The sequence below is a fragment of the Bos grunniens genome, chromosome 12 (genome assembly GCF_055505025.1).
Source record: "Bos grunniens cultivar Pamir isolate PY7600 chromosome 12, Bosgru_T2T1.0, whole genome shotgun sequence".
NCBI lineage: Eukaryota > Metazoa > Chordata > Mammalia > Artiodactyla > Bovidae > Bos > Bos grunniens.
Genome location: NC_141176.1, coordinates 65,987,223 through 66,011,038, shown reverse-complemented (window position 1 = coordinate 66,011,038; position 23,816 = coordinate 65,987,223). Strand labels below are relative to the sequence as shown.

General features: G+C 39.5%; 1 protein-coding gene across 1 annotated transcript in view; it reads right to left on the bottom strand.

Moving 5' to 3' along the window:
* Positions 1–1,893: 1,893 nt before the first annotated feature.
* LOC147361836 (uncharacterized) overlaps positions 1,894–23,816 on the bottom strand; it is a 40,720-nt gene continuing 18,797 nt past the window's right edge. The window contains exons 3-4 of the mRNA XM_086330175.1: positions 8,468–8,537; positions 1,894–2,279 (exon numbers count right to left, since the gene is read on the bottom strand). Of these exons, the coding sequence (XP_086186301.1) occupies positions 2,247–2,279; positions 8,468–8,537 (103 nt within the window). The 3' untranslated portion in view covers positions 1,894–2,246. The remainder of the gene's footprint in view (positions 2,280–8,467; positions 8,538–23,816) is intronic.

The following is a 23,816-nucleotide window of genomic DNA, read 5'->3' as shown; positions in this document are numbered from 1 at the left end:
CAGCAGCAGCAGCACAGCACAATCAATAAATGTATGTTGTTGTTTAGTCACTAAGTCATGTCTCACTCTTTTGCGACCCCATGAACTGTAGCCTGCCAGGCTCCTCTGTCCTTGGGACTCTCCAGGCAAGAATACAGGAATGGGTTGCCACTTCCTTCTCCAGGTGATCTTCCCAACCCAGGGATCAAACCTGCATCTCCTGCATTGACAGGCAGATTATTTTACTGCTGAACCACCAGAGAAACCCAAATGTATGCTTAGTGCCAATTTATTTTATTTTGTTAAATATTATAGAATTGATGAGAGGACAATGGTACCTCTTACAAGATCTAAACACTGAACTAAGACACAGGCCAGTTGAGGTTTGTTGTGTATTAGATATCTAGCACTAACGTATCTTATTTAATCTTCACAACTCAAGAGCCAAGCATTATCATTTTCTGCATTTTTTAGATGTCAACTGAAGCACAAAGAGTATGTAGTTGGCTCAAGATCACACAACGAATTAGTGGTGAAGCCAGGACTCCAAACCCAGCTAGTTTGATTTGAGAGGCTGTGCTCTTTATAATGTAGATGATAGCAGCAGCCTGTAGTGGGCGACACAACAACCGAATCTGAATAAACTTTGTAAATGCCACACGAAAGAACATGGTGAGCTAAATTCCGGAAATGTGGAAGAGGAGAACCAGAAGTCAAAGAGAAGCATGGAGGAAATTTTACAATCTGTCTAAAATATTAAGGCACCAATGGCTCTAGAGAAATCCAGAAATCTTTCAGTCATGAAAATCCCTAAAAATGCTAATAACACAAGCTCAAGTGCTGCTAGCTAAACCACACATTTCTTTCGCATTTCATTAGAACTGGGAAGTCTCATGGATGATTTTCTTTACAAAGAGCTTCAACCTTAGAACTAAAATCAGGGCAAAAATAATATTTCTTTTACAGCATTTCATTCATAGAAATGAATTTCCATCCAATATTTCATAGATTGCATCTAACCTGAATAGCAGGGTTGCTGTTAGTTACTTTAGACCCAAACTCACCAACGGGGTAGGCACTAGCCACTGGCAGCTGTCAAGCACTTGAAAAGTGGCTAGTCCAAACTGAGAGATTCTGTAAGTACAAAACATACATTGGATACTGAGGAAAACAGAAGCATGCAAAGTAGCAAAGTATCTCAGTATTTTTTCTATTAATTACATGGTGAAATTATAATATTTTGGATATATTGGATTAAATATATTAATATTAATTTCACCAAATTAATATTAATTTCTCATTTTTTAAATGTGACTACTGGAAATTTTTTAAATTACATTTGTGGCTTACATTATGTTTCTGGTGGAACACTTTTGACCTTTTAAGTGCACTTAGTGAATGTACTAATGTGTATTCACACTATATTACACAGGCTGAATCACATGTTAGTTTTAAAACTTTCCTTTCGAATTCATAACTGATATGACATTCAGTTTCCGGTTAAATGCACAATATTCATTCAAATGCATTTTTGTTTTCAAATTCTGCATTGAACACTTAAAAGAGAGCTTGCCTATTTCGGTGCAGCACTTACAAGACAGTTGCAAAGCACTGGAGCCACCAACTGTTCAAAAGTGGCAATACCCGGCTAATTCACTCTTGCAGATCAAGACATAAACATCTGTGAGAAACACAATCCTATAAAGGAAAAAAATGCTGAAAATAATAAATAGATACTATGTATGGCTTCTGTTTTAAACTAATATACTTTCTCTTTGTATGGAAAATATATTGTCTCACATTTTCAGTAAATTCTATTTGGAAAATAGGAGGAAATTGTTCAAGAAAAAAGAATACTGATAAGTATATAGAAAACAGACTAAAAGATTTTAAGTCAATATTAATAAGTCGCTATTAGCTATGCTATTTGATAATTTTAATTGGTAAGAAATCAGAGAATAATAACAATAAATCCTTCATGTATCAGAAAACAAAACAGATTATACATAATTTTTTAATAGATGCTTTATAATTTTTTGTGACTTTTTAAAAAATGTACCCAGAATTGGGGTGGGATATGGCTCTGCTGGGTCCTTTCTCTGCAGTGGTTGATGTTGATGTCGCTAATGACCATTACAGCAGTTATCCATCCTCCAAATGCTGGGGGGTGCTTCATACAGGACCAGGGCCTCACTATAGGGTAGCTGATGGACTGCCTTGGCTCCCACCAGAGTCCCAGAGCTCCCTGGTTGGTTTAGCGGAGTTTTTCAGGCTTGCGTGTCCATGTCTTCTGCCTGGGGCTGGAAATACAGGCAAAATAGCCAACTTAGCAAACTTAAACCTTCGAATGCCCAACCTTAGGTAATAGAGCCCATGACAGAATTCATTCCATCCAGTTTGTCTTTCTTGGGTGTTTGACAAGTCCAGCAGTGGATGTGCCCATAACTCTAAGCGAACTTTAGAGATCTGGTGATATCTGAAAGAAATATTGCAGTTGCTGTGGTCAGAGGACATTCGAATGAATCAGGATTTATTTGTCCTGGTGACAATGTTAGAAGAGGATTGTAAGAAGACAGAGCCAGTCTTAATAAGCCATTTGGGAAGAGAGACAGGAAAACTGTGTTTGGAGACAACTGTGCTGTGTGCTAGGCTATGCTGTGCTAAGTCGCTTCAGTCATGTCCAACTCTTTGCTATCCAAGGGACCATAGCCCACCAGGCTCCTCTGTCCATGATATTCTCCAGGCAAATATATTGGAGTGGGTTGCCATGCCCTCCTCCAGGGTATCTTCCCAACCCAGGGATAAAACCTGCCTGTCTCATGTCTCCTGCATTGGCAGGCAGGTTCTTTACCACTAGCTCTGCCTGGGAAGCCCTACATATAGGTCTAAGGTGCAGAAAGAATGGTAGAAGACCATGTGGAAGAGAAATTCACCTGACTGTCTGAGTCAAGGGTTCTGTGGGAGAGAGAGCTTGTACATTAAGGAATTTCTGAAGAGAGGGAAAGTAAAGGCCGAGAGCAGAGGGACACATTTTCTGTCCCCTCACTATCCCCCACTGCCACTTCCCCATGATATGTCTCCAGAGAAAGCAGGTCTCAGTTTAGGATAAAAAGAATGTTTGATGCTAAATGAAATTTAAAATTGTTTCATATTTTGTAATGGGCCATTCTAATTTTTAAATTAAACTGCTTACCACTGCCATACCTGAAGGACTTTTATTTTCTGTGAGTAACCATAAAACTCATGAGTCTGCTCAAGGATTCTTATGAAACAAAGAGATGACCTGAACTGAGTACATTTCAAAGCCAAGGTAGGAGACATATCTTAATTGTCACTGTAATCACACTCGTTACATCACACTTGTTCAGCACACCAGGTTCACATCTGTGGGGTCAAGAGTGTGTTTTTCCTAGGTAGACAATGAGTAGTTCTCTGTGTATCCTACTATGCTACTGGTGAGAGAAGTCCCTTTTCCTGTGGGGAGTGAGTTACTCCACCTACTTTGGTCACAAAAGAGGATACTTGAATCAGTTTCAGTGAGACTGAAGGGTAGCGGGTAGCATTTCACCTCAAAGTTCATGGGACTCTGCTTTCATAGCTATCATGGAAGAGCTGTGTCTTTCGGTTGGGGTTCCTAAGTTGTGGGGGCCATTTTCCCCCCACAATGTGCAGGAAAAGAGAGGAAGACAGTGTAAGCCCGTATCATTTTAATCCCAGATCCATGAAGATTTACCATGAAAAATCTCACTTATGTTAGCCCACTAAATTTACATTTTTACTTAAGCAAGTTTGAGTTGTCACTTGCATCAATAGTTTTGACCAATGTTATGTTATTCTTTGACCAAAGAATTATATCTTCCTCTCACTTTTTCACAAACTGAAAGTGAATAAAAATTATCAAACAAATAAAGTATAAAGTAAATTCAAGAAGAAGGCTGCTGGTGCTTGGCTAGAATTCAAACTCAACACAGTGGGGTGGTTTTTGATCTGGTCCTCTTCAGCAAGTTAGGAATCCTTATTTATGATCATGCAGAAGCATCTTCAGATGTGGTTTGCAGGGCATACAGGTATCTGTAGATTTCTGTTTAGAGTGAAAATTTCAGACTTCTGTTATTGTCATTTAGTCTGAAGAATTTTCTCCAGTGCTGGACCATTCACAAAGGTGTCTGCTTTTGGTATTCCTTTTCCAGTAACTGGTGCCTAAAAATAAGCAAATTTTCATCAGCATCTACAGTGTCACTTCAAGGCCCTCAGTCCAAGGATTTACCTTATTCACGTGGCTGCAAATACCTGTCAGGTGACCCAATCCATGAATCAACTCTTCCTTGACAAACTGACCTGGAATTAGGGTTGTTTTCCTCCTCCACCTAACAGAAGTAAAACTTCTGTAAAAGGTTAATTTAAATATGTGAAGACTTGTCTCTTGGAAGTTGGCACTTATATATTTCTTGTTGTGACAAAATCTCTCAAAAGGTAGCAATTCAAGGCCCCATTTACCTGTTGACTGCTAACACACCAACTTGTGATCTTGTGTTCCACTCACATGTGACACTTCCTTCACAAAACCAGATGAGTTCCACTCCTTGGGGGTTCATCTGTGCTTGGAGAGGCAGGATGTTTCTTCCACTTGAAATTTTCTTTGGCAAAGTCTATCGTGAAGATACTGACACCACCAAACTGGTAATTCTGTTTTAATGGTATCAGTGGAAAGACAAAAAAAAAAAAAAAAAAAAACAGGAGCCGGCGGCACTGGCCTTAACTTCTTTCATCCTATAGTAAACTGATGGGGAAAATATCAATAACTAACATGAACTCAAATTCAACTTATGCAAATATTAGAATTTGTTGTGATGATTAAGTACGTGTGCACAACTTGACTGAATGTGACTAAACCATTTTAATAACATTTCATCTAATAACAGGCTTCTCAGGTGGCGTTTGTGGTAAAGAATCTGCCTGTCAATGCAGGAGATACAAGAGATGCAGATTCAATCCCTGGGTCAGGAAGATAACCCAAAGGAGGAAATGGCAGCCCACTCCAGTATTCTTGCCTGGAGAATTCCATGGAAGAGGAGCCTGGTGGGCTACAGTCCAGGGGGTCACTAAGAGTCAGACACGACTGCAGCGACTTAGTATGCACACAATCTTATGCATGAACTGGTCATAAGATGACAATGGTTTTAAATCAGATACTTTGAAAGACAGTATCATTATTCTTTCTTTTAGTTTGTATCAACAGGGATTTTTTAATATATATTCATGTAAATATAAGAGGATGCCCAATTTGTTTGAGATACAAAGCAGATCTCCTTCCAGATACCAAAATGGTAAACATGTACTCTTATCATTTTGGAGTGGTTGCTAATTTTACTTAGTTAAATATTAAATTGTCAGACTTTCAGAACAAATATTACTCTTGAATATGAGCCATGCTTTCGAGTTTATAAATATTACATAGTACATAGTACATATCTTTACTATTGACTCAAGTGTAGTAAATATCTTTCTTAATTATTAACTTAGTGTTATTCATGTTACTTATATATACTAAAGCATAATACTTAAGAAAATTGGTCTTCTAACAGTATCTGCATAGATGAAAGACTTGGGTGATAAAGAAATAAATAATGACTTCTGAGCATCATATTTATCCTTTAGTAATAATAATAATAATATCTCTTCAGAAGAATTCTCTAATTTTGGCTTAACTGTCATATTCTCAAATTTATACCAGGTCATTACAAAATATAACTGCCTGAAAAATTGCTTTTGCATTTGTTGCATTAAACATTTTGTTAGTACATTGTCTTTCCTGCAACTTGATGTACCAGTTGAGACAAGTATTGAGAATAGAGAAGGAATGAAAAGGCAAAAAGGAAGAAAGGAAGGGAGGAAGAGAGGAAGAAAGGAAGAAAGATAAGTAGGAAAGGACTTTGCCTCTTAAGGAAGTTGTTATCACTGTTCAGTCGCTCAGTCATGTCTGACTCTTGCGATCCCATGAACTGTAGCCTGCCAGGTTCCTTTGTCCATGGGATTTCCCAAACAAGAATACTGGAGTGGGTTGCTATTTCCTTCTCCAGCAGATCTTCCTGACCCATGGATCAAACCTAGGCCTCTTGCATTGCAGGCTGATTCTTTATGGCTGAGCCATCAGGGAAGCAAGGAAGTGGTAGTATTCTTCCTTTCAGAAAATGAAACATTGCCTATTTACTTGTCTTTCTCCTTGACTGGGCTGTGAATTCCCTAAGGACAGAAAGTTTATCTTTTCCATTTATATTTTTCTGGTGTCTAGCACGGAAGTTTGTACGTGGTGGATATTCAAGAATATTTGGTACATAAACAAATGGACAAATAGCATTTCTTTTTTGTTGTTCTGGCAGAAAAGTTAATACTTTTGCTTTCTCTTCCTCTTTGGGGGCTGATTTTCTATCTAGACCATTTCAACCTATTTGTTATATTTAATGTGGTAGAAGGTACAGAGGCTCTGAGGCCAGGTTGCTTGAGTTCAGATTCTGACTCCATTTAAGGCTGCTCATCAATATGATTGCTATTGTTTACTTCTTTTGAGGGGGTGCTTTCCGGGTGGCACCAGTTGTAAAGAACTCACCTGCCGTGCAGGGATGTAAGGAAGGAAATTTCATCCCTACGTTGGGAAGGTCCTCTGAAGGTGGACATGGCAGGCTATGTATGGTCCATAGGGTTGCAGAGAGTCGGACAAAACTGAAGCAACTTAGCCCAGCACAGCACAGACCTATATGTGTTCATCTTCATCCTTTGCCTGCTGAGGTTTTCTGGCCCTTATGCAACAAGATCCATGACATCTTACACGTGTCTGATATCTGACTCATCTGTGCAAATTTGTCACCATAACTTGGTCTCTCCTGACCAATATACATGCCCACAGCTTTTCAATAAAGTCTCTAAACCAAACTCCTCTTTACCTTGACCCCTTTTTATATTCCTTAATGAACAGATCTTTAGAGTCACTTCCTTTCTAATTCTGAACATGTATGCTTTATGTGGGCAGACAATTTTAATGGCTTTGTTCACTGCTCTATCTCCAGGACTTAGAATAACAAGTGGCTCATTATGGGCACTCCACGTTGAATAAATCTATATGAAGTTGAGATCTGTCCCCCTCTCATTCAGTTAATCTGATATCACTGGTAAGTTTATCAAAAGGGAGATAGGAAAGTTCTGGTTGCAATGTAACTTTAGATATGCACAGATAATTCTCACATTTTCTCTATCTAGTAAATACAGTTATCAACTGAAAATGTATTTACACTTCCCAAGAAGCAGAAAACAAAATCAAATCTAGTTACTAAGTAAAATGGTATATCCAGGATTGCTTGAGAAGCACATTTTTTCCTAGTTGAATGTGATGTATTATGTCTGGCGATATTTGACTAACTTGTAAGTTTTGTATGTTTAATCAGCTTGTGTCCTGGTCATCTACTATTGAGTCATAAACCACTCCGAAACTCAGTGGCTTAAAACAATGACATTTATTTGGCTCTGAAGTTTAGCAAGAGGTTTGTGGGGCATGTCATCTCTGCTCCTCTTGGAGTTAGTGGAAATGGCGTAAAGGATGGTGGCTGGAACCATCTGAAGACTCAGTTACTCATACTTGGTTGATACTGACTTTCAGCTGAATTGGTGGCCAGGATACCCACACATGGATTCTTCCCATCGGTAATTAGTTTTCTCAAAGTATAGTGGTTTCGATCCAAAGGTGAGCCTCTCAAGAAGACTAGGCAGAAGCTGTACCTCTCTCTGACTTTTGAGAAAGCAGCCTCAAAAGTCATAGTGCCTGCTCTATTTAAAATTAATAACCAACAAAGTCCTACTGAACAGCACAAGGAACGCTGCTCAATGTTATGTGGCAGCCGGGGTGGGACTGGAATTTAGAGGAGAAAGGATACATGTGTATATATATATATATGACTGAGTCCCTCTGTTGTCCACCTGGAACTATCACAACATTGTAAACTGGCTATACTTCAACATAAATTAAAGTTTTAAAAAAGATAAGAGATAACAAAACAATTAGTCAATCTCACAAAAAGGTTTATTTTTATTTTCAATTTGATATTTTATGAAAGAACCAGATAGGGATGATCAGTCAAATATAAAAATTCTAAAAAGTAAAAAAAGTATCATTTTTTCCCATGGTCCCAGACTCTCTCAGAGAGAACACAAAGAGAGAAAACACAGACCTTCTACACACCTAAACAGACATGTTAAAATTGCCTCATACTAAGAGTATGAAAGATAGGATACATATTATTGGGATCACCTTTAAAAGACATGCTCTTCTCCATCTCAAAATACCAAATATAATGATGAGATGGGTAGAATTGCCACATTTGGGAGAAAAAAAGCAAAAGTAAGACAACGAGAAGTGAGGCCTTATACCATCTCCTGTGACTGGGAAGGGTAAGGCCCACAGTCCTAATCATAGTTCCTCAGGCCCCCACAGCCTTACCTGAGACGGGTTTAAGGAATAAGTCTCCATCTTTGACAGCTCTCTTTTTGTTAGTGATGGTTCTGAAGCTCTGAAAAAATACAATTAAGATAATTGATCATCACAATATTTTCAGGATTCAGACTTGTCTTGAATTACCTTAAATCTGACTTGCTAGTCAATTATATTTCCCTTAGTTCCACCAATTAGAATGCTGGTCCAGAGTTTGATGATCTCAGATGCACTCACTGCCTCTTTGCACTTCTCAAACCCCATGGGCTATTTATTCCTCAAGCTCTCCTGTGACCTGCCTTTGTTAGAAGGAAGAAACCAGGGTATTTCTCCCTCTGCCTTGGTGGCACCTCTGGCTGATTTCTTTTGTGATACCAACCCTGAGTTTCAGGAACACTGCATCCTCCATTTGTTCTATAAGGAGATAGTACCCCTGCTGCTGTTTGTCCATGGGCTGATGTATCACCCACTTGACTTCTCTAAACCATTCCATCATCAAACCAGTGCCACCATTAAATGTCCTTTGTTTCTAATACTTAAAAGCACTTTAGTATTATTTAAGCCACTGTTGGGCTTTCCAGGCGGCTCAGTGGTAAAGAATCCACTTGTCAATGCAGGAGACTCAGGAGACAAGGGTTTGACACCTGGGTTGGGAAGATCCCCTGGAGGAGGAAATAGCACCCCACAAACAGCAACCCACTCCAGTATTCTTGCCTGGGGAGTCCTGTGGACGGGGATCCTGGTGGGCTGCTGTCTATGGGGTTGCACAGAGTCAGACACGACTGAAGTGACTTAGCATTAGCATACAGTATTCTTGCCTGAAAAATTCCATGGACAGAGGAGTCTACAGACCATGGGGTCACAAAGAATTGGACATGACTGAGCCCCTGAGCACACACACAAGCCACTGTTACTCTGTTTCAGCAGTTGAATCAAATTTTTGCAAATAGAATTATGTCTATGGAGTGTTCTCTGTTTCAGCTGTGACTTCTCTCACTTTAAAGTTTATTATTCCTTTCAGAGAAGGAAAGTATTTATTGAACATTTATTAAAGGCTATATATTTGATACCTCATTCAATTCTCACAATTCAATAAAGTTGGAAGATCACCCTGCTTTTATAATGAAAACTCTGAGATTCAAGATTAAGTTAATCAAGTATCTTTTTCAGCATCTGACTCTTCATTATTCTTAACACTCTGCTAAACCATTGCATGCTTCATTTTCTATCATTGGTCTTTACCCTGGCTTGAGACTAGCCACTTGATACTTAATAATACATTTTAGTGTTTTAGGGGCTTCACGGGTGGCACAGTGGACATGACTGTTTTAGTGAGGACCTCTAAATCAGACACTTGCATTCTTAGTAAGCACCTTTTCATCAACACTTGATAAATCAAAGGTTTTGGTTGAGAGTTAGTTACTATAAGAATCCAGTTAATAATCAGATGTGGAGTGGGACATAAGGCATTTCAGGATAGGTGGACATGACAAAATCACCAATAAATAATTTTTACTGATCTCCTAGATCCTAAAAAATGCATTTTTGTAGGAAAACATACATAAGTCAGTATTGGTATTAAAATAAATCTGTTATTTTGCATATACAGTAGGATTGACATAAGTTAGAAAGAAATCATACTGAGTTAATACATCATTATTAAAACTGTATTGTCAGTTACTATACTGTCACAAACGGAGAAAGCAATGGCACCCCACTCCAGTACTCTTGCCTGGAAAATCCCATGGATGGAGGAGCCTGGTGGGCTGCAGTCCATGGGGTCGCTAAGAGTCGGACACGACTGAGCGACTTCACTTTCACTTTTCACTTTCATGCAATGGAGAAGGAAATGGCAACCCACTCCAGTGTTCTTGCCTGGAGAATCCCAGGGACGGGGGAGCCTGATGGGCTGCCATCTATGGGGTCGCACAGAGTCGGACACGACTGAAGCAACTTAGCAGCAGCAGCAGCAGCAGCATACTGTCACAAAAGGGCTTCACCATAAGTGATGGTTTAGTTGAAGCTATGTCTGTAATGAGAATGATGAATAGCATCTAAGCTTATTCGGTGTCACCTTGAAACATGTTTGCAAGCACAGGAACACACTTCTTTTATGTATATTTTATTACATGTATGCTAATCTAGTGACAATTTGAGTTTTTATGAGTTTCTTTTGGGAAAAAATTTTTTTAAAAACAGACCTGAGTGTAGACAGAAGTCAAAGAAATCTGTAAACATGAGTGTGAAAGTGACAAAAGCCTCAAAGGCAGGCAGTTTTCTAAGATGTCCTACTGTATTTCCTGTCCTGGTGAACACATCCTGCCCAATCCCCAGGACTGGGAATTGAAAGTTTTACTCCTGGGATTACCAGGAGATGGGGAGACCACCTTGGAGGGCTTGATTTAATCATCCAAGCCCTTTAAAGCAGAGAAGTTTCTCTGGCTGCTCACAGAAGAGGAAGTTAGAGAAATTTAAAAGATCATTCTCCATTGCTGAGATGGTGGGGACCTCGTGGTAAGAATTGAGACCAGCCTCTAAACGTTTAGAGCTACAGCCAGCAAGGAAACAGAAACTTCCGTTTTAGGACAGCAAAGAAACGTATTCTGCCAATGAGAAAAATTAACTAGGAAAAACCTAGCTCCATATGAGAACGTGGCTGACGGACATCTGGATTTTAGCCTGAGCAGAACATGGCCACAGTGTGCAAGTATTCTGACCCATACAGCTGTGAGCTAATCAGTGGGTGTTGTTACAAACTGCTCAATTTGTGGGGCTCTGTTCCCCAGCAACAGAAAAGAAGGTGGCCTGACAGATCAGTTTCAGCGCACCCGGAAAGCATGGGGTTGATGGAACACGGAGGGATGATTTTGCACAGCCTTGTTCTACGTGGCCATGCTAGGGCTCCCCACTGTACTCTGAACAACTGGAGTGGGTTTATGGAGTACTGAAGTTTCCTTACTCAGCTGTAGTCCATCAAAAGCATGTATGGTGTCCCAGCTTACCAAGCACAATTGATCTGGGCACAATTCCAAGAATTAAGCAGGGTTGAAGCTTGACTGCATCCAGCGTTTTAGTCCACAACCACATTTGTAAACTGAATAATACAAGACATTGGGTGACAGAAAACATCTATTATATATACAGTGTCTCCAATGCAACTGCTCTGCCCTTCAGAAAGATGTGTCAGAGTCAATGAAAACGGTGCACTGAATTAGTAGAATACTCTGACTTTCTTACTGCTTTATTTCTCACCCAATAAACATAATTTGACTTTTTGAAAGGTCTTACCTGCACACTGGCAATTTACAGATATTCACAATTACAACCACAGAAAAAGCTAAAATGTTGTTCACTGTTATATGGACAATTATTTTCTTACCTCAAAGATAACTACAAAGCATATCATTCAAATGTTTTGAACAAATGAAATGTTTCTGAAAAATGGGACATAAGTTTCTTTTAATAACATAATTGCTACTGGAACATATTTAATTTTAGAGATATAATTCTTGGGCAGTCCTTATCCCTTTAATGATGGTGAATGCAGCTCAATTAGAGAGTGAAGTTACCCTTATTAATAATAACACGTCATTCTATGTCACACTTCTCTATAAAATGTGTTCTAAGTTTCATTGGTTTGTTCAACAGTTTTAGTATCTTCAAGTATTGGAATTATTATCACCCATTTTTACCACTAGTGCTGGCTGATTAGAGTAGGGATACACTTTTACCACAATGACATTTTAAACCTAGCAGATTTTTGTATTGTAGTTATGCCCTGAATCCTAGAAGAATTTTATATACATTAATGAAAGCATGATATGTGGATAATGTGAGGTGACTCTAGACAGCATATCTAACAACAATTTTACTTAAGTAAGTAGTTATAAAATATTGGGCTGGCCAAAGAGTTTATTCAGGTTTTAAGAAATCTGAACAAATTTTGGCCAACCCAATAAGTGCTGAGCATAATATTTATGACAAGTAAAACCCTGACGCTGATTTTTTAAATTAAATGGACTGCAGCCTACCAGGTTCCTCCGCCCATGGGATTTTCCAGGCAAGAGTACTGGAGTGGGTTGCCATTGCCTTCTCCATTTAAATTAAATATATTTACGTAAAATTAAATATATGTACTTACATATATTTAAGTAAAATTAAATATATGTTAAGTAAAACACACACAGTCATGTCCAACCCTTTGTGACCCCATGGCCTGCCAGGCTCCTCTGTCCATGGGCACTCTCCCGGCAACAATACTGGAGTGAGTTGCCATGCCCTCCTCCAGGGGATCTTCCCGACCCAGGGATCAAACCCAGGTCTCCCACATTGCAGGCAAATTCTTTACCATCTAAGCCACCAGGGAAGCCCAAGTAAAAATGAAAGAAATATGGTTAAATGATAAGGTAAACATTATTTTCAAGTGCTATGTGACTATGCCAAGAATTGTGAAAGTAGCTTAATGAATAAAATTTGGGAAATAACTATATCATTTCTAAACCTTTTACTTCTATTTGATTCCCAGTTCTGAAATTAGCTTTATCCCTTTACTTTTTTGCAATATATTTTCAAAAGTATCAAGTTAGTCTTAGCAATTAACATTCATTTATTTTAGAAAGTGAAGGCATTTATTTTTCAGTATTTTTACTAAATAATTCACAAAATACTTTCTCTTACACGAAGGTCCTAGATTCAAACTTCTCTGAACCTTGTGATATGTGTTCAAAATCCAATCAAAATAATGGATTTATTTATGAACTTGTTTATTTATTTACTTATGAAACTTTGCTTCATATGAGAGTTTGTGTTTTGAGCTAAGTATATTTGAATTTAGTCAATGAGAGAGTTGGTCATCAATAATAATCACTTTTACAATGACTGCTTTTGTGTGTGTGTTTTAAAGTTTCCATATATATGTAATACATACTTTTAAAATATTTTAGTGTATTTATACATTAAATGATTTATATATATATATATGTTTGCACTTATACATATGTATTTAGTTCTTATAAATTATACCAGTACACTGGTATAATACTGATCTATAGTGATCAGTATTTGTTATTTGCTAATAGAAATCACTAATAATGTTTTGTTAATCATCAGCTTGTGTTCAGGATAAAACAACCAAGTCACTTAGTGCTTTTGAAGATGAACAAAAGATACTACTTTGTTGTGAAATATTCTGCACACCTCCAAAATAAATTAGAATTCCTCGATCCCATCCCTAGGGCCTCCAAATTATTTGAATCTTCCCCAGATCATCAGCAGTGAAAATGGATAATGTTTTATACTGTGGTCTGCCTCATTTAGTGTTACTACGGCTATTGCCTCTGTCTCTATCTTGCCGTGTGATTGACACTAAAAGCCATCTAAGGTTGGAGAAACAGATTCTTCTTATTTAGGTGCACCCTGGAATGCATTATAATTACATACTCAAGGGAACTTATGCTGAACACAATTTTGCATTTACATTGTGGGCTCTGCCTGCAGGCAGTGACAGTAAAGAGCAATGAGATGAATCCAAAGATTGCTGCAAACACTTATTTGCAAAAAAAAATGGGAGGGGTATACTCAAGGGAAAAAAGACTGCAAAAGTTCCATGTCAGATGGAAGGAAAATAATATACCTAATTTGAAAGGAATATGAAGGGACTGTGTTAGTTAAGGAGCAGGCTAAGCTGATGCAAACAGACAGCAAGAATGCCACAGTTTACAAAACAATATTTTTTTGTTTAACTTTCTCTCACATATCAGTCCAGAGGTAAGTATGCATGAAACTCTGCTTCATAAGGACATTCAGGAACTTAGGTTTCCTATGTGGGGCTTTTTGAAACCCTTGAGAATTTCCCCTTGATTGCATTTTCAGAACTAGCTCACCAGCACTGTGTCTTTTTTTGTTTGTTTGTTTTGTCATCACCATTATCATTTTAATTAAAAAATCTTAAATATTGAAATTTTACTGTCATAATTTTTTGAGACTAATGTCTTTATTCACCTTTAAAATTTTTATTTATTTTAATTGGAGGCTAATTACTTTACAATATTGTAGTGGGTTTTGCCATACATTGACATGAATCAGCCATGGTTGTACATGTGTTCCCCATCCTGAACCCCTCTCCCATCACCCTCCGCATCCTATCCTCAGGGTCATCCCAGTGCAGCAACCCCGAGCACCCTGTCTTGTGCATTGAATCTGGACTGGAGATCTATTTCATATATGATAATACACATGATTCAATGCTATTCTCTCAAATCATCCCACCCTTGCCTTCTCCCAGAGTCCAAACATCTGTTCTTTACATCTGTGTCTCTTTTGCTGTCTTGCATATAGGGTCATCGCTACCATCTTTCTAAATTCCATACATATGTCTTCATATACTGTATTAGTGTTTTTCTTTCTGACTTACTTCACTCTGTATAATAGGTTCCAGTTTCATCCATACCTCATTAGAACTGATTCAAATGCATTCTTTTTAATAGCTGAGTAATATTCCATTAGGTATATGTACCATAGCTTTCTTACCCATTCATCTGCCGATGGACATCTAGGTTGCTTCCATGCCCTGGCTGTTGTAAATAGTGTTCCGATGAACACTGGGGTACACGTGTCTCTTTCAATTCTGGCTTCTTTGGTGTGTATGCCCAGCAGAGGGATTGCTGGCTTGTATGGCAGTTCTATTTTCAGTTTTTTAAGGACTCTCCACACTGTTCTCCATAGTGGCTGTACTCATTTGCATTCCCACCAACAATGTAAGAGGGTTCCCTTTTCTCCACACCCTCTCCAGCATTTACTGCTTATAGACTTTTTGATAGCAGCCATTTTGACTGGCATGAGATGGTACCTCATTGTGGTTTTGATTTGCATTTCTCTGATAAGTAACAAGAGATGGCAAGAATACACAGAAGAACTGTACAAAAAAGGTCTTCATGACCCAGATAATCACGATGCTGTGATCACTGACCTAGAGCCAGACATCCTGGAATGTGAAGTCAAGTGGGCCTTAGAAAGCATCACTACAAACAAAGCTAGTGGAGGTGATGGAATTCCAGTTGAGCTATTCCAAATCCTGAAAGATGATGCTGTGAAAGTGCTGCACTCAATATGCCAGCAAATTTGGAAAACTCAGCAGTGGCCACAGGGCTAGAAAAGGTCAGTTTTCATTCCAATCCCAAAGAAAGGCAATGCCAAAGAATGCTCAAACTACCACATAATTGCACTCATCTCACACGCTAGTAAAGTAATGCTCAAAATTCTCCAAGCCAGGCTTCAGCAATATGTGAACCGTGAACTTCCTGATGGTCAAGCTGGTTTTAGAAAAGGCAGAGGAACCAGAGATCAAATTGCCAACATCCACTGGATCATAGAAAAAGCAAGAGAGTTCCAGAAAAACATCTATTTCTGCTTTATTGACTATGCCAAAGCCTTTGACTGTGTGGATCACAATAAACTGTGGAAAATTCTTCAAAAGATGGGAATACCAGACCACTTGATCTGCCTCTTGAGAAATGTGTATGCAGGTCAGGAAGCAACAGTTAGAACTGGACATGGAACAACAGACTGGTTCCAAATAGGAAAAGGAGTACGTCAAGGCTGTATATTGTCACCCTGTTTATTTAACTTATATGCAGAGTACATCATGAGAAATGCTGGACTGGAAGAAGCACAAGCTGGAATCAAGATTGCCGGGAGAAATATCAATCACCTCAGATATGCAGATGACACCACCCTTATGGCAGAAAGTGAAGAGGAACTCAAAAGCCTCTTGATGAAAGTGAAAGTGGAGAGTGAAAAAGTTGGCTTAAAGCTCAACATTCAGAAAATGAAGATCATGGCATCCGGTCCCACCACTTCATGGGAAATAGATGGGAAAACAGTGGAAACAGTGTCAGACTTTATTTTTCTGGGCTCCAAAATCACTACAGATGGTGACTGCAGCCATGAAATTAAAAGACGCTTACTCCTTGGAAGCAAAGTTATGACCAACCTAGATAGCATATTCAAAAGCAGAGACATTACTTTGCCAACAAAGGTCCAGCTAGTCAAGGCTATGGTTTTTCCTGTGGTCATGTATGGATATGAGAGTTGGACTGTGAAGAAGGCTGAGCGCCGAAGAATTGATGCTTTTGAACTGTGGTGTTGGAGAAAACTCTTGAGAGTCCCTTGGACTGCAAGGAGATCCAACCTGTCCATTCTGAAAGAGATAAGCCCTGGGATTTCTTTGGAAGGAATGATGCTGAAGCTGAAACTCCAGTACTTTGGCCATCTCATGCGAAGAGTTGACTCATTGGAAAAGACTGTGATGCTGGGAGGGATTGGGGGCAGGAGGAGAAGGGGACGACAGAGGATGAGATGGCTGGATGGCATCACTGACCCGATGGACGTGAGTCTGAGTGAACTCCGGGAGTTGGTGATGGACAGGGAGGCCTGGCGTGCTGCAATCCATGGGGTCGCAAAGAGTCAGACACGACTGAGCGACTCATCTGATCTGATCTGATCTGATAATGAGTGATGTTGAGCATCTTTTCATGTGTTTATTAGCCATCTATGTGTCTTCTTTGGAGAAATGTCTGTTTAGTTCTTTGGTCCATTTTTTTTATTGGGTCGTTTATTTTTCTGGAATTGAACTGCAGGAGCTACTTGTATATTTTTGAGATTAATTCTTTGTCAGTTGCTTCATTTGCTATTATTTTCTCCCATTCTAAGGGCTATCTTTTCACCTTGCTTATAGTTTCCATCGTTGTGCAAAAGCCTTTAAGTTTAATTAGGTTCCATTTGTTTATTTTTTATTTTATTTCCAATATTCTGGGAGGTGGGTCATAGAGGATCCTGCTGTGATTTATGTCAGAGAGTGTTTTGCCTATGTTTTCCTTTAAGAGTTTTATAGTTTCTGGTCTTACATTTAGATCTTTAATCCATCTTGAGTTTATTTTTGTGTATGGTGTTAGAAAGTGTTCTAGTTTCATTCTTTCACAAGTGGTTGACCAGTTTTCCCAGCACCACTTGTTAAAGAGATTGTCTTTAATCCATTGTATGATATGATAAACTCACAGCAAACATTATCCTCAGTGGTGAAAAATTGAAAGCATTTCCCCTAAAGTCAGGTACAAGCCAAGGGTGCCCACTCTCACCACTACTATTCAACATAGTTTTAGAAGTTTTAGCCACAACAATCAAAGAAGAAAAAGAAATAAAAGGAATCCAGATTGGAAAAGAAGAAGTAAAACTCTCATTGTTTGAAGATGACATGATCCTCTACATAGAAAGCCCTAAAGACTCCACCAGAAAATTGCTACAGCACTGTGTCTTTACTTGGGACCAAGAGAGAGAAAGAGAGGAGCAAACACTTACTTGTGTAGAGAGCAAGCCTGGTTATGTTACATGTATAACTTCACATACTCTGCTGTTAAGAACCCTGTCTTACATACAAGAAAACTAAATCTCTAGCTGGAGTACTCACTAACAACTTGAGGAATTTTATTCTCAAAGGAAAGTGGGTAAAGAATCCTAAAAAACAGAAGTTTCTGCCCTTGGGCTCTAGCCCCCACAAATCCATGCACACCAATTTTTTCATGAAAAAAACAGTGTCTCCCCAAGGAATGCAACTTCAAGTTCATCAAGTTATTGTTCTCAGTTCAAATCTAGACTTGCCTAGCAATGTTTGTTTCTTTCTAGCTGACCTAAAGGTGGATCTTCAAGGATAATCAATCCATTATCTAATAGATGAGTTGCACTTCCATACAGGATAGAGGATCTTGATTTAGGTTAAAGAGCTGTAATAAAAACTACCATTCTAAAAATGAAGAGTGGGAAATAGCAATCACTATGATAACCTGTTTAGCAGGAACTGAGAAGGCTTCCTTCCCAGGCAATAAAGTAAATCCTTTGGTCAGGCTCTGATTCTGATCTCTGGAATTTCTAGAAAGAATCTGTTTGTCCACTGCACTCATGGGCACTGGTCTTACCCAGCTCTCCCCCCTCCCCCACCAGGAGATTCATTCTTTTCCATTATTTTGAAAAGATACCAGTGGTGTTATCCTGTATCAGTCTGAGTCCAATCAAGAGAGAGAAACCATGTGGCAACTTGAGCAGGGAAAGTTTAATATGAAGAATTAATAACTAAACAAGCGTTTGGGGCTTCCCTGGGGGCTCAGATGGTATGGAATCTGCCTGCAATGCAGGAGACCCAGGTTCGATCCCTGGGTGGGGAAGATGCCCTGGAGAAGGGAATGGGTACCCACTCCAGTATTTTTGCCTGGAAAATTCCATGGATGAGAGGCCTGGCAGGCTACAGTCCACAGGATTGCAAAAAGTCAGACATGACTGAGTGACTTTCACTTTAGAAAAATGAGGAACTGGCTTCTAAAAAGTAATGAGAACCCTTTTTTAAAAAGTAGGAATAGCAAATATAAGGAAAAACCACTACCTCTGGACCAAGATAGAACATGAAGGAAGAAGCTCCCTAAGGACTGAGATCTTGCACTTGATGGAGGGTCAGAATGGCTCACTGAATGGCAGAGAGGAGAAGTCACTGTGGGCTTATGTCAGGGGAACTGACCAGTAAAGTACCCTCTAGGGTGCTTAGGACAGCTACTCAGGGTGCAGTGTCTAGCCATTGGTGCTCAGTGGTGACAATGCCTGAGGAAACACTGCTGACCATTAACATACTGAAGGAGATGTGGGTCATGGAGAAGAGCCCACCAGTAAGCACACCAGCACCAGGAAGGAAAACCCCTTCCTCCTACAATCTGCCTCTAGAGCCTTCTATTGACAAAGCTTCAGAGTTGTGAAGATGAGTGTATTCCCTTCTTGATGACTGCATGACTTCTGCAGATTTTTACAGGTACAGGTTCCAGTTGGGATTTCTGGAGACAGACATGGGGTTTGTGGGGTGTTTTTTTTTTTTTTTTTTTGACAAACTGTTTTCCTCAAAATATAGTAGGTTCCTAGTCTAATTGGTTTCAGTTATGCCCATATAAAGGAGTACTGGTCAAAGATCATAACTGGTTATAGTTCTTAAGCTTTCAAATTCTAGTTTGCTTTCCAGTTGTTGTGTTTAGTCTATGCAGCTTTTGCCGAGTTTTGTACTGTTATCTGGAGCCACCTTAAAAAATACTTAGGTTGAAATGCAATGCTCTTAATTCATATTGCAAGGCTGACTTCCATTTTCTGGCTAATATATGTGGAGGCTCTTGAGAAATGATCTGAAGGACAATGTTGTCTCTTGTGGTTTAGAGTACTGAAGACGTTAATGTTGCCAAACCTGTCAAACTTTGCCAAATACTATCAAATCAGTCAATTCAATTTTATACTACAGGATGAGAAAGCCTCACTAAGAACTATATTCCCTTTCACTTCTGCTTACAAAGTGCTAATTCCTACCTGGCAATCATTTTCCAGGCTGCCATATTTGTTTCTTTAGTATTCACTTCCCAATCAATAAGCCATAACCATACCTTTAAAGCAGTTTTCTCTTTAATTTTATTTATTTATTTATGGCTGCACTAAGTCTTCATTGCTGCACAAGGGTTTTCTCCAGTTGTGGTGAGCAGGGGCTATTCTCTAGTTGTGGTGCACAGGCTTTTCATTGTGGCAGCTTCTCTCATTGCAGAGCACAGGCTCTATGGTGCACGGGCTCAACAGTTGCGGCACACAGGCCTATCTGCTCCTCAGCATATGGAACCTTCCCAGACCAAGGATTGAGCCTGGGTCCCCTGCAGCGGCAGGTGGATTCCCAACCTCTAGACCACTAGGGAAGTCTCATAACGTTTTTAAAGTATTTATTAAAGCAGCACCCTATTTCTAGGTACTACTGTTTGTATTGAGTACAGGTTAAAATATCATAACAGAAAAATCTGTATTTCTCTCACGTAACAATCTGTGCCAAGCTCAGCCACTCAGTCATGTCAGACTCTTTGCAACCCCATGGATTGTAGCCTGCCAGGCTCCTCTGTCCATGGGGATTCCCCAGGAAAGAATACTGGAGTGGGTTGCCATGCCCTACTCCAGGGGAATCTTTCCAACCCAGAGACTGAACCCAAGTCGCTCACATTGCAGGCGGATTCTTTACTGTCAGAGCCACCAGGGAAGCCCCAACATACTGGAGTGGGTAGCCTATCCCTTTTCCTGGGGAACTTCCCGACCCAGAAATCAAACCAGGGTCTCCAGCATTGCAGGTTGATTCTTTACCAGCTGAACTACCTGGGAAGCCCCTAACAGTCTAGAAGTGGGCAACTGTTTAGAATGGGTGTATTGGTCATCTCTCACATACAGAGAGACTAACCAATCACTTGGGAGACAAGTTGATTACCCTCAAACTTAAACTCTGGGAGCAAAAATTTGTACTCACTAGAATAGAAACCTTCTCTAGATACTGGTTTGGTATCTCTACCCACAGTTCCTCTTTTGCCAGCATCATTATCTGAAGATTTACAGAATACCTGATTCAGTATGATAGCATATCATTATAACAAAGACACTTGCTTCAAAACAAAGGAATTAGGGCCACTGACACACTGATAATGGTATTAAGTATTTTTCCTCACAAAGAAACCTAATAATGATAATGATAAAAAGAATAACAAAAGAAATAGATAAGCCCCATATCAGGAATGATCACTGCTAAGCTGGAGTGCTCCAAGCATGAAATATGTACCCTAAATCAATGGCCAATGTATTAGGTATTAGAATTTTCCAGAGAAACATAACTAATCTATATGTGTGTGTGTATATATATATATATACATACACTTATACATATATATACACATGCATGCTTATTTAGTTGCTAAGTCATGTCCAACTCTTTCGCAACCCCAAGGACTATAGCCTGCCAGGCTCCTCTGTCCATGGGATTCTCCAGGTAAGAATACTGGAGTGGGTTGCCATTTCCCCCTCCAGGGGATCTTTCCAACCCAGTGATCAAACCCATGTCTCCTGCATCTCCTGTACTGGCAAGAAGATTCCTTACCACTGAGCTACCTGAGAAGCCCCTATATGCATACATATACATACATGTATTTTTTATTTATTTATTATATGCACGCCTATGTTCACTGTAGCATTAAAACTGCCAAAATATGGAATCAACCTAGGTGTAGGTTGACAGATGAATGGGTAAAGAAGATGTGGTATGTATAATATATACACAATGGAATATTACTCTGTCATCATAAAGAATGAAATCGTGCAATCTGTGACAAAACAGATGGGCTTAGAGGGTATTATGCTTAGTGAGATAAGTCAGAAAGAAAAAGACAAATACTGTATGACTTCACTTATCTGTGGAATCTAAAAAACAAAACAAATGAACAAGCATAACAAAACAGAAACAGAGTCACAGATTCAGAGAACAAACAGGTGGCTTCTGGGGGGCAGGGGGGGAGGAGATAAATGAATCAGGTGGGGGAGGTAAAGAGGTATAAACTTCCCATTATAAAGTAAACTAGTCACAGGGATGAAATGTAGAGCAAATAGGATAGAGTCAATAGTACTGTACATTTGACCTTTGAACAACACAAGTTTGAACTGCCCAGGTCCACTTACACATGGGTTTGTTTCATTGGTAAACACTATACAGTGATATATGATATGCAGTTGCTTCAATATGCAGATGTGGAACTGAAAGTACAGCTGAACTGGAAAATGGAGGAACCACGTATATAGAAGCCTGCCTATAAGTTACACATGGATTTTTGAGTGCAGGAGGATCAATGTCCCTAGCCCCCAAGTTCAAGGGTCAACTGCAAAAACTCTGTAAAAGCACCAGATAGTAAGTAGACTTACCATGGTGATTATTTTGTAATATTGAGAAATATCAAGTCAGTATGTTTGTAACTAGAATTGACATAATGTTGTAGGTCAATTATACCTCAAAAAAAAAAAAAATAGAAAACATGGTGGAGGAAGAATATGGTAAATAACAATAACAAAGGACTAGCTGCAGTAACGGGAGAAGGCAATGGCATCCCACTCCAGTACTGTTGCCCGGAAAATCCCATGGATGGAGGAGCCTGGTGGGCTGCAGTCCATGGGGTCGCTAAGAGTCAAATACGACTGAGCGACTTCACTTTCACTTTCCACTTTCATGCATTGGAGAAGGAAATGGCAACCCACTCCAGTGTTCTTGCCTGGAGAATCCCATGAACGGAGAAGCCTGGTAGGCTGCAGTCCATGGGGTCGCACAGAGTCGGACACAACTGAAGCGACTTAGCAGCAGCAGCAGCAGCAACAGCTGCAGTAACAGGACCGTAACTTTTTCCATAATCTTCTTACATTAAGTGCTTGCTGAAATTGTGGCCAGCCATAACTTTAAAGGAATTCTGTGATTAACCGGGTTTAATGCAGGACATAAGTGGAGGGATTAACGCAGGACCTAAGTGGATCTGAGTGGTGCAAGAAGTGTGTTGTGTTGGCCATCTTTTGTGAACCATTTTTATCTCCAAAACTTACCTCTTACTGCAGCTACTTCTGAGGCAGGGAGTTCTACACAAACTAATCAACTTTACAAAGCACACAGACAATACTTCACCTTAAACCTGTGCTATGTATCTCTTAATTTCTGCCCAGATAAATCTAATAAGTATCAGTGTCTATGTGCTTTCCAGAGAGTGGGATGGTTAACCATTGGAGCTGTTTTAATCAGTAGAAATTGAGAACCAATAAGAAAAATGATCCCCCCTTTTATCCCAGACAGACAGTTTTGGAATGCATTTCATAAGGGTCTCCAGAGGGTTTCAAGGAATGAAATACCGGGTATTCTTAATAGTGACCCACTTGATAACTCCTTTCTTGTTTCAGTCTGCTCTTCCTTGTTCCTGCCCTTGGGAGCATTTTTAAAATAAACGACTTGCAAGCCTGTCTTTGTCCGAGACTCTACTATTAGGGTAATCCCAGTTAAGGTAGAAAACTCTGCACCCAAAGGTTACTTAGGAATCCAGGTTCAATCTGTTGCTCTCTCAACCCTAGTTTCTGTCTGCTTCTTGGCATAGTCAAAGCAGCCTCACCAGCATCAAACCCATATTTCATCCCAAAGATGCACATAGTGGAAGATAAGCACGTGGCTTTAATGAAAATGATCTGGAAGCTGCACAGGTCCCTACTCTTTACTTATTAGCAAGAATGTAGTCCATAGCCACTCCTATTGCAAAGGATCCAGGACTCTCTAGTTGGGCAACCATGTATGTGCCCAGCAGAAACTTTTCTGAGCCTGTTCCTAAACCAGAGATCAAACCTGGGCCTTCAGCATAGGGATAATTGGGTCTTAGCCACTGGACCATCAGGGAAGTTCCTCCTGGGTATTTTATACTGTTACTATTTTGCAGTGTTTATTTTGTAATTTTGTGTGTTAGAATCT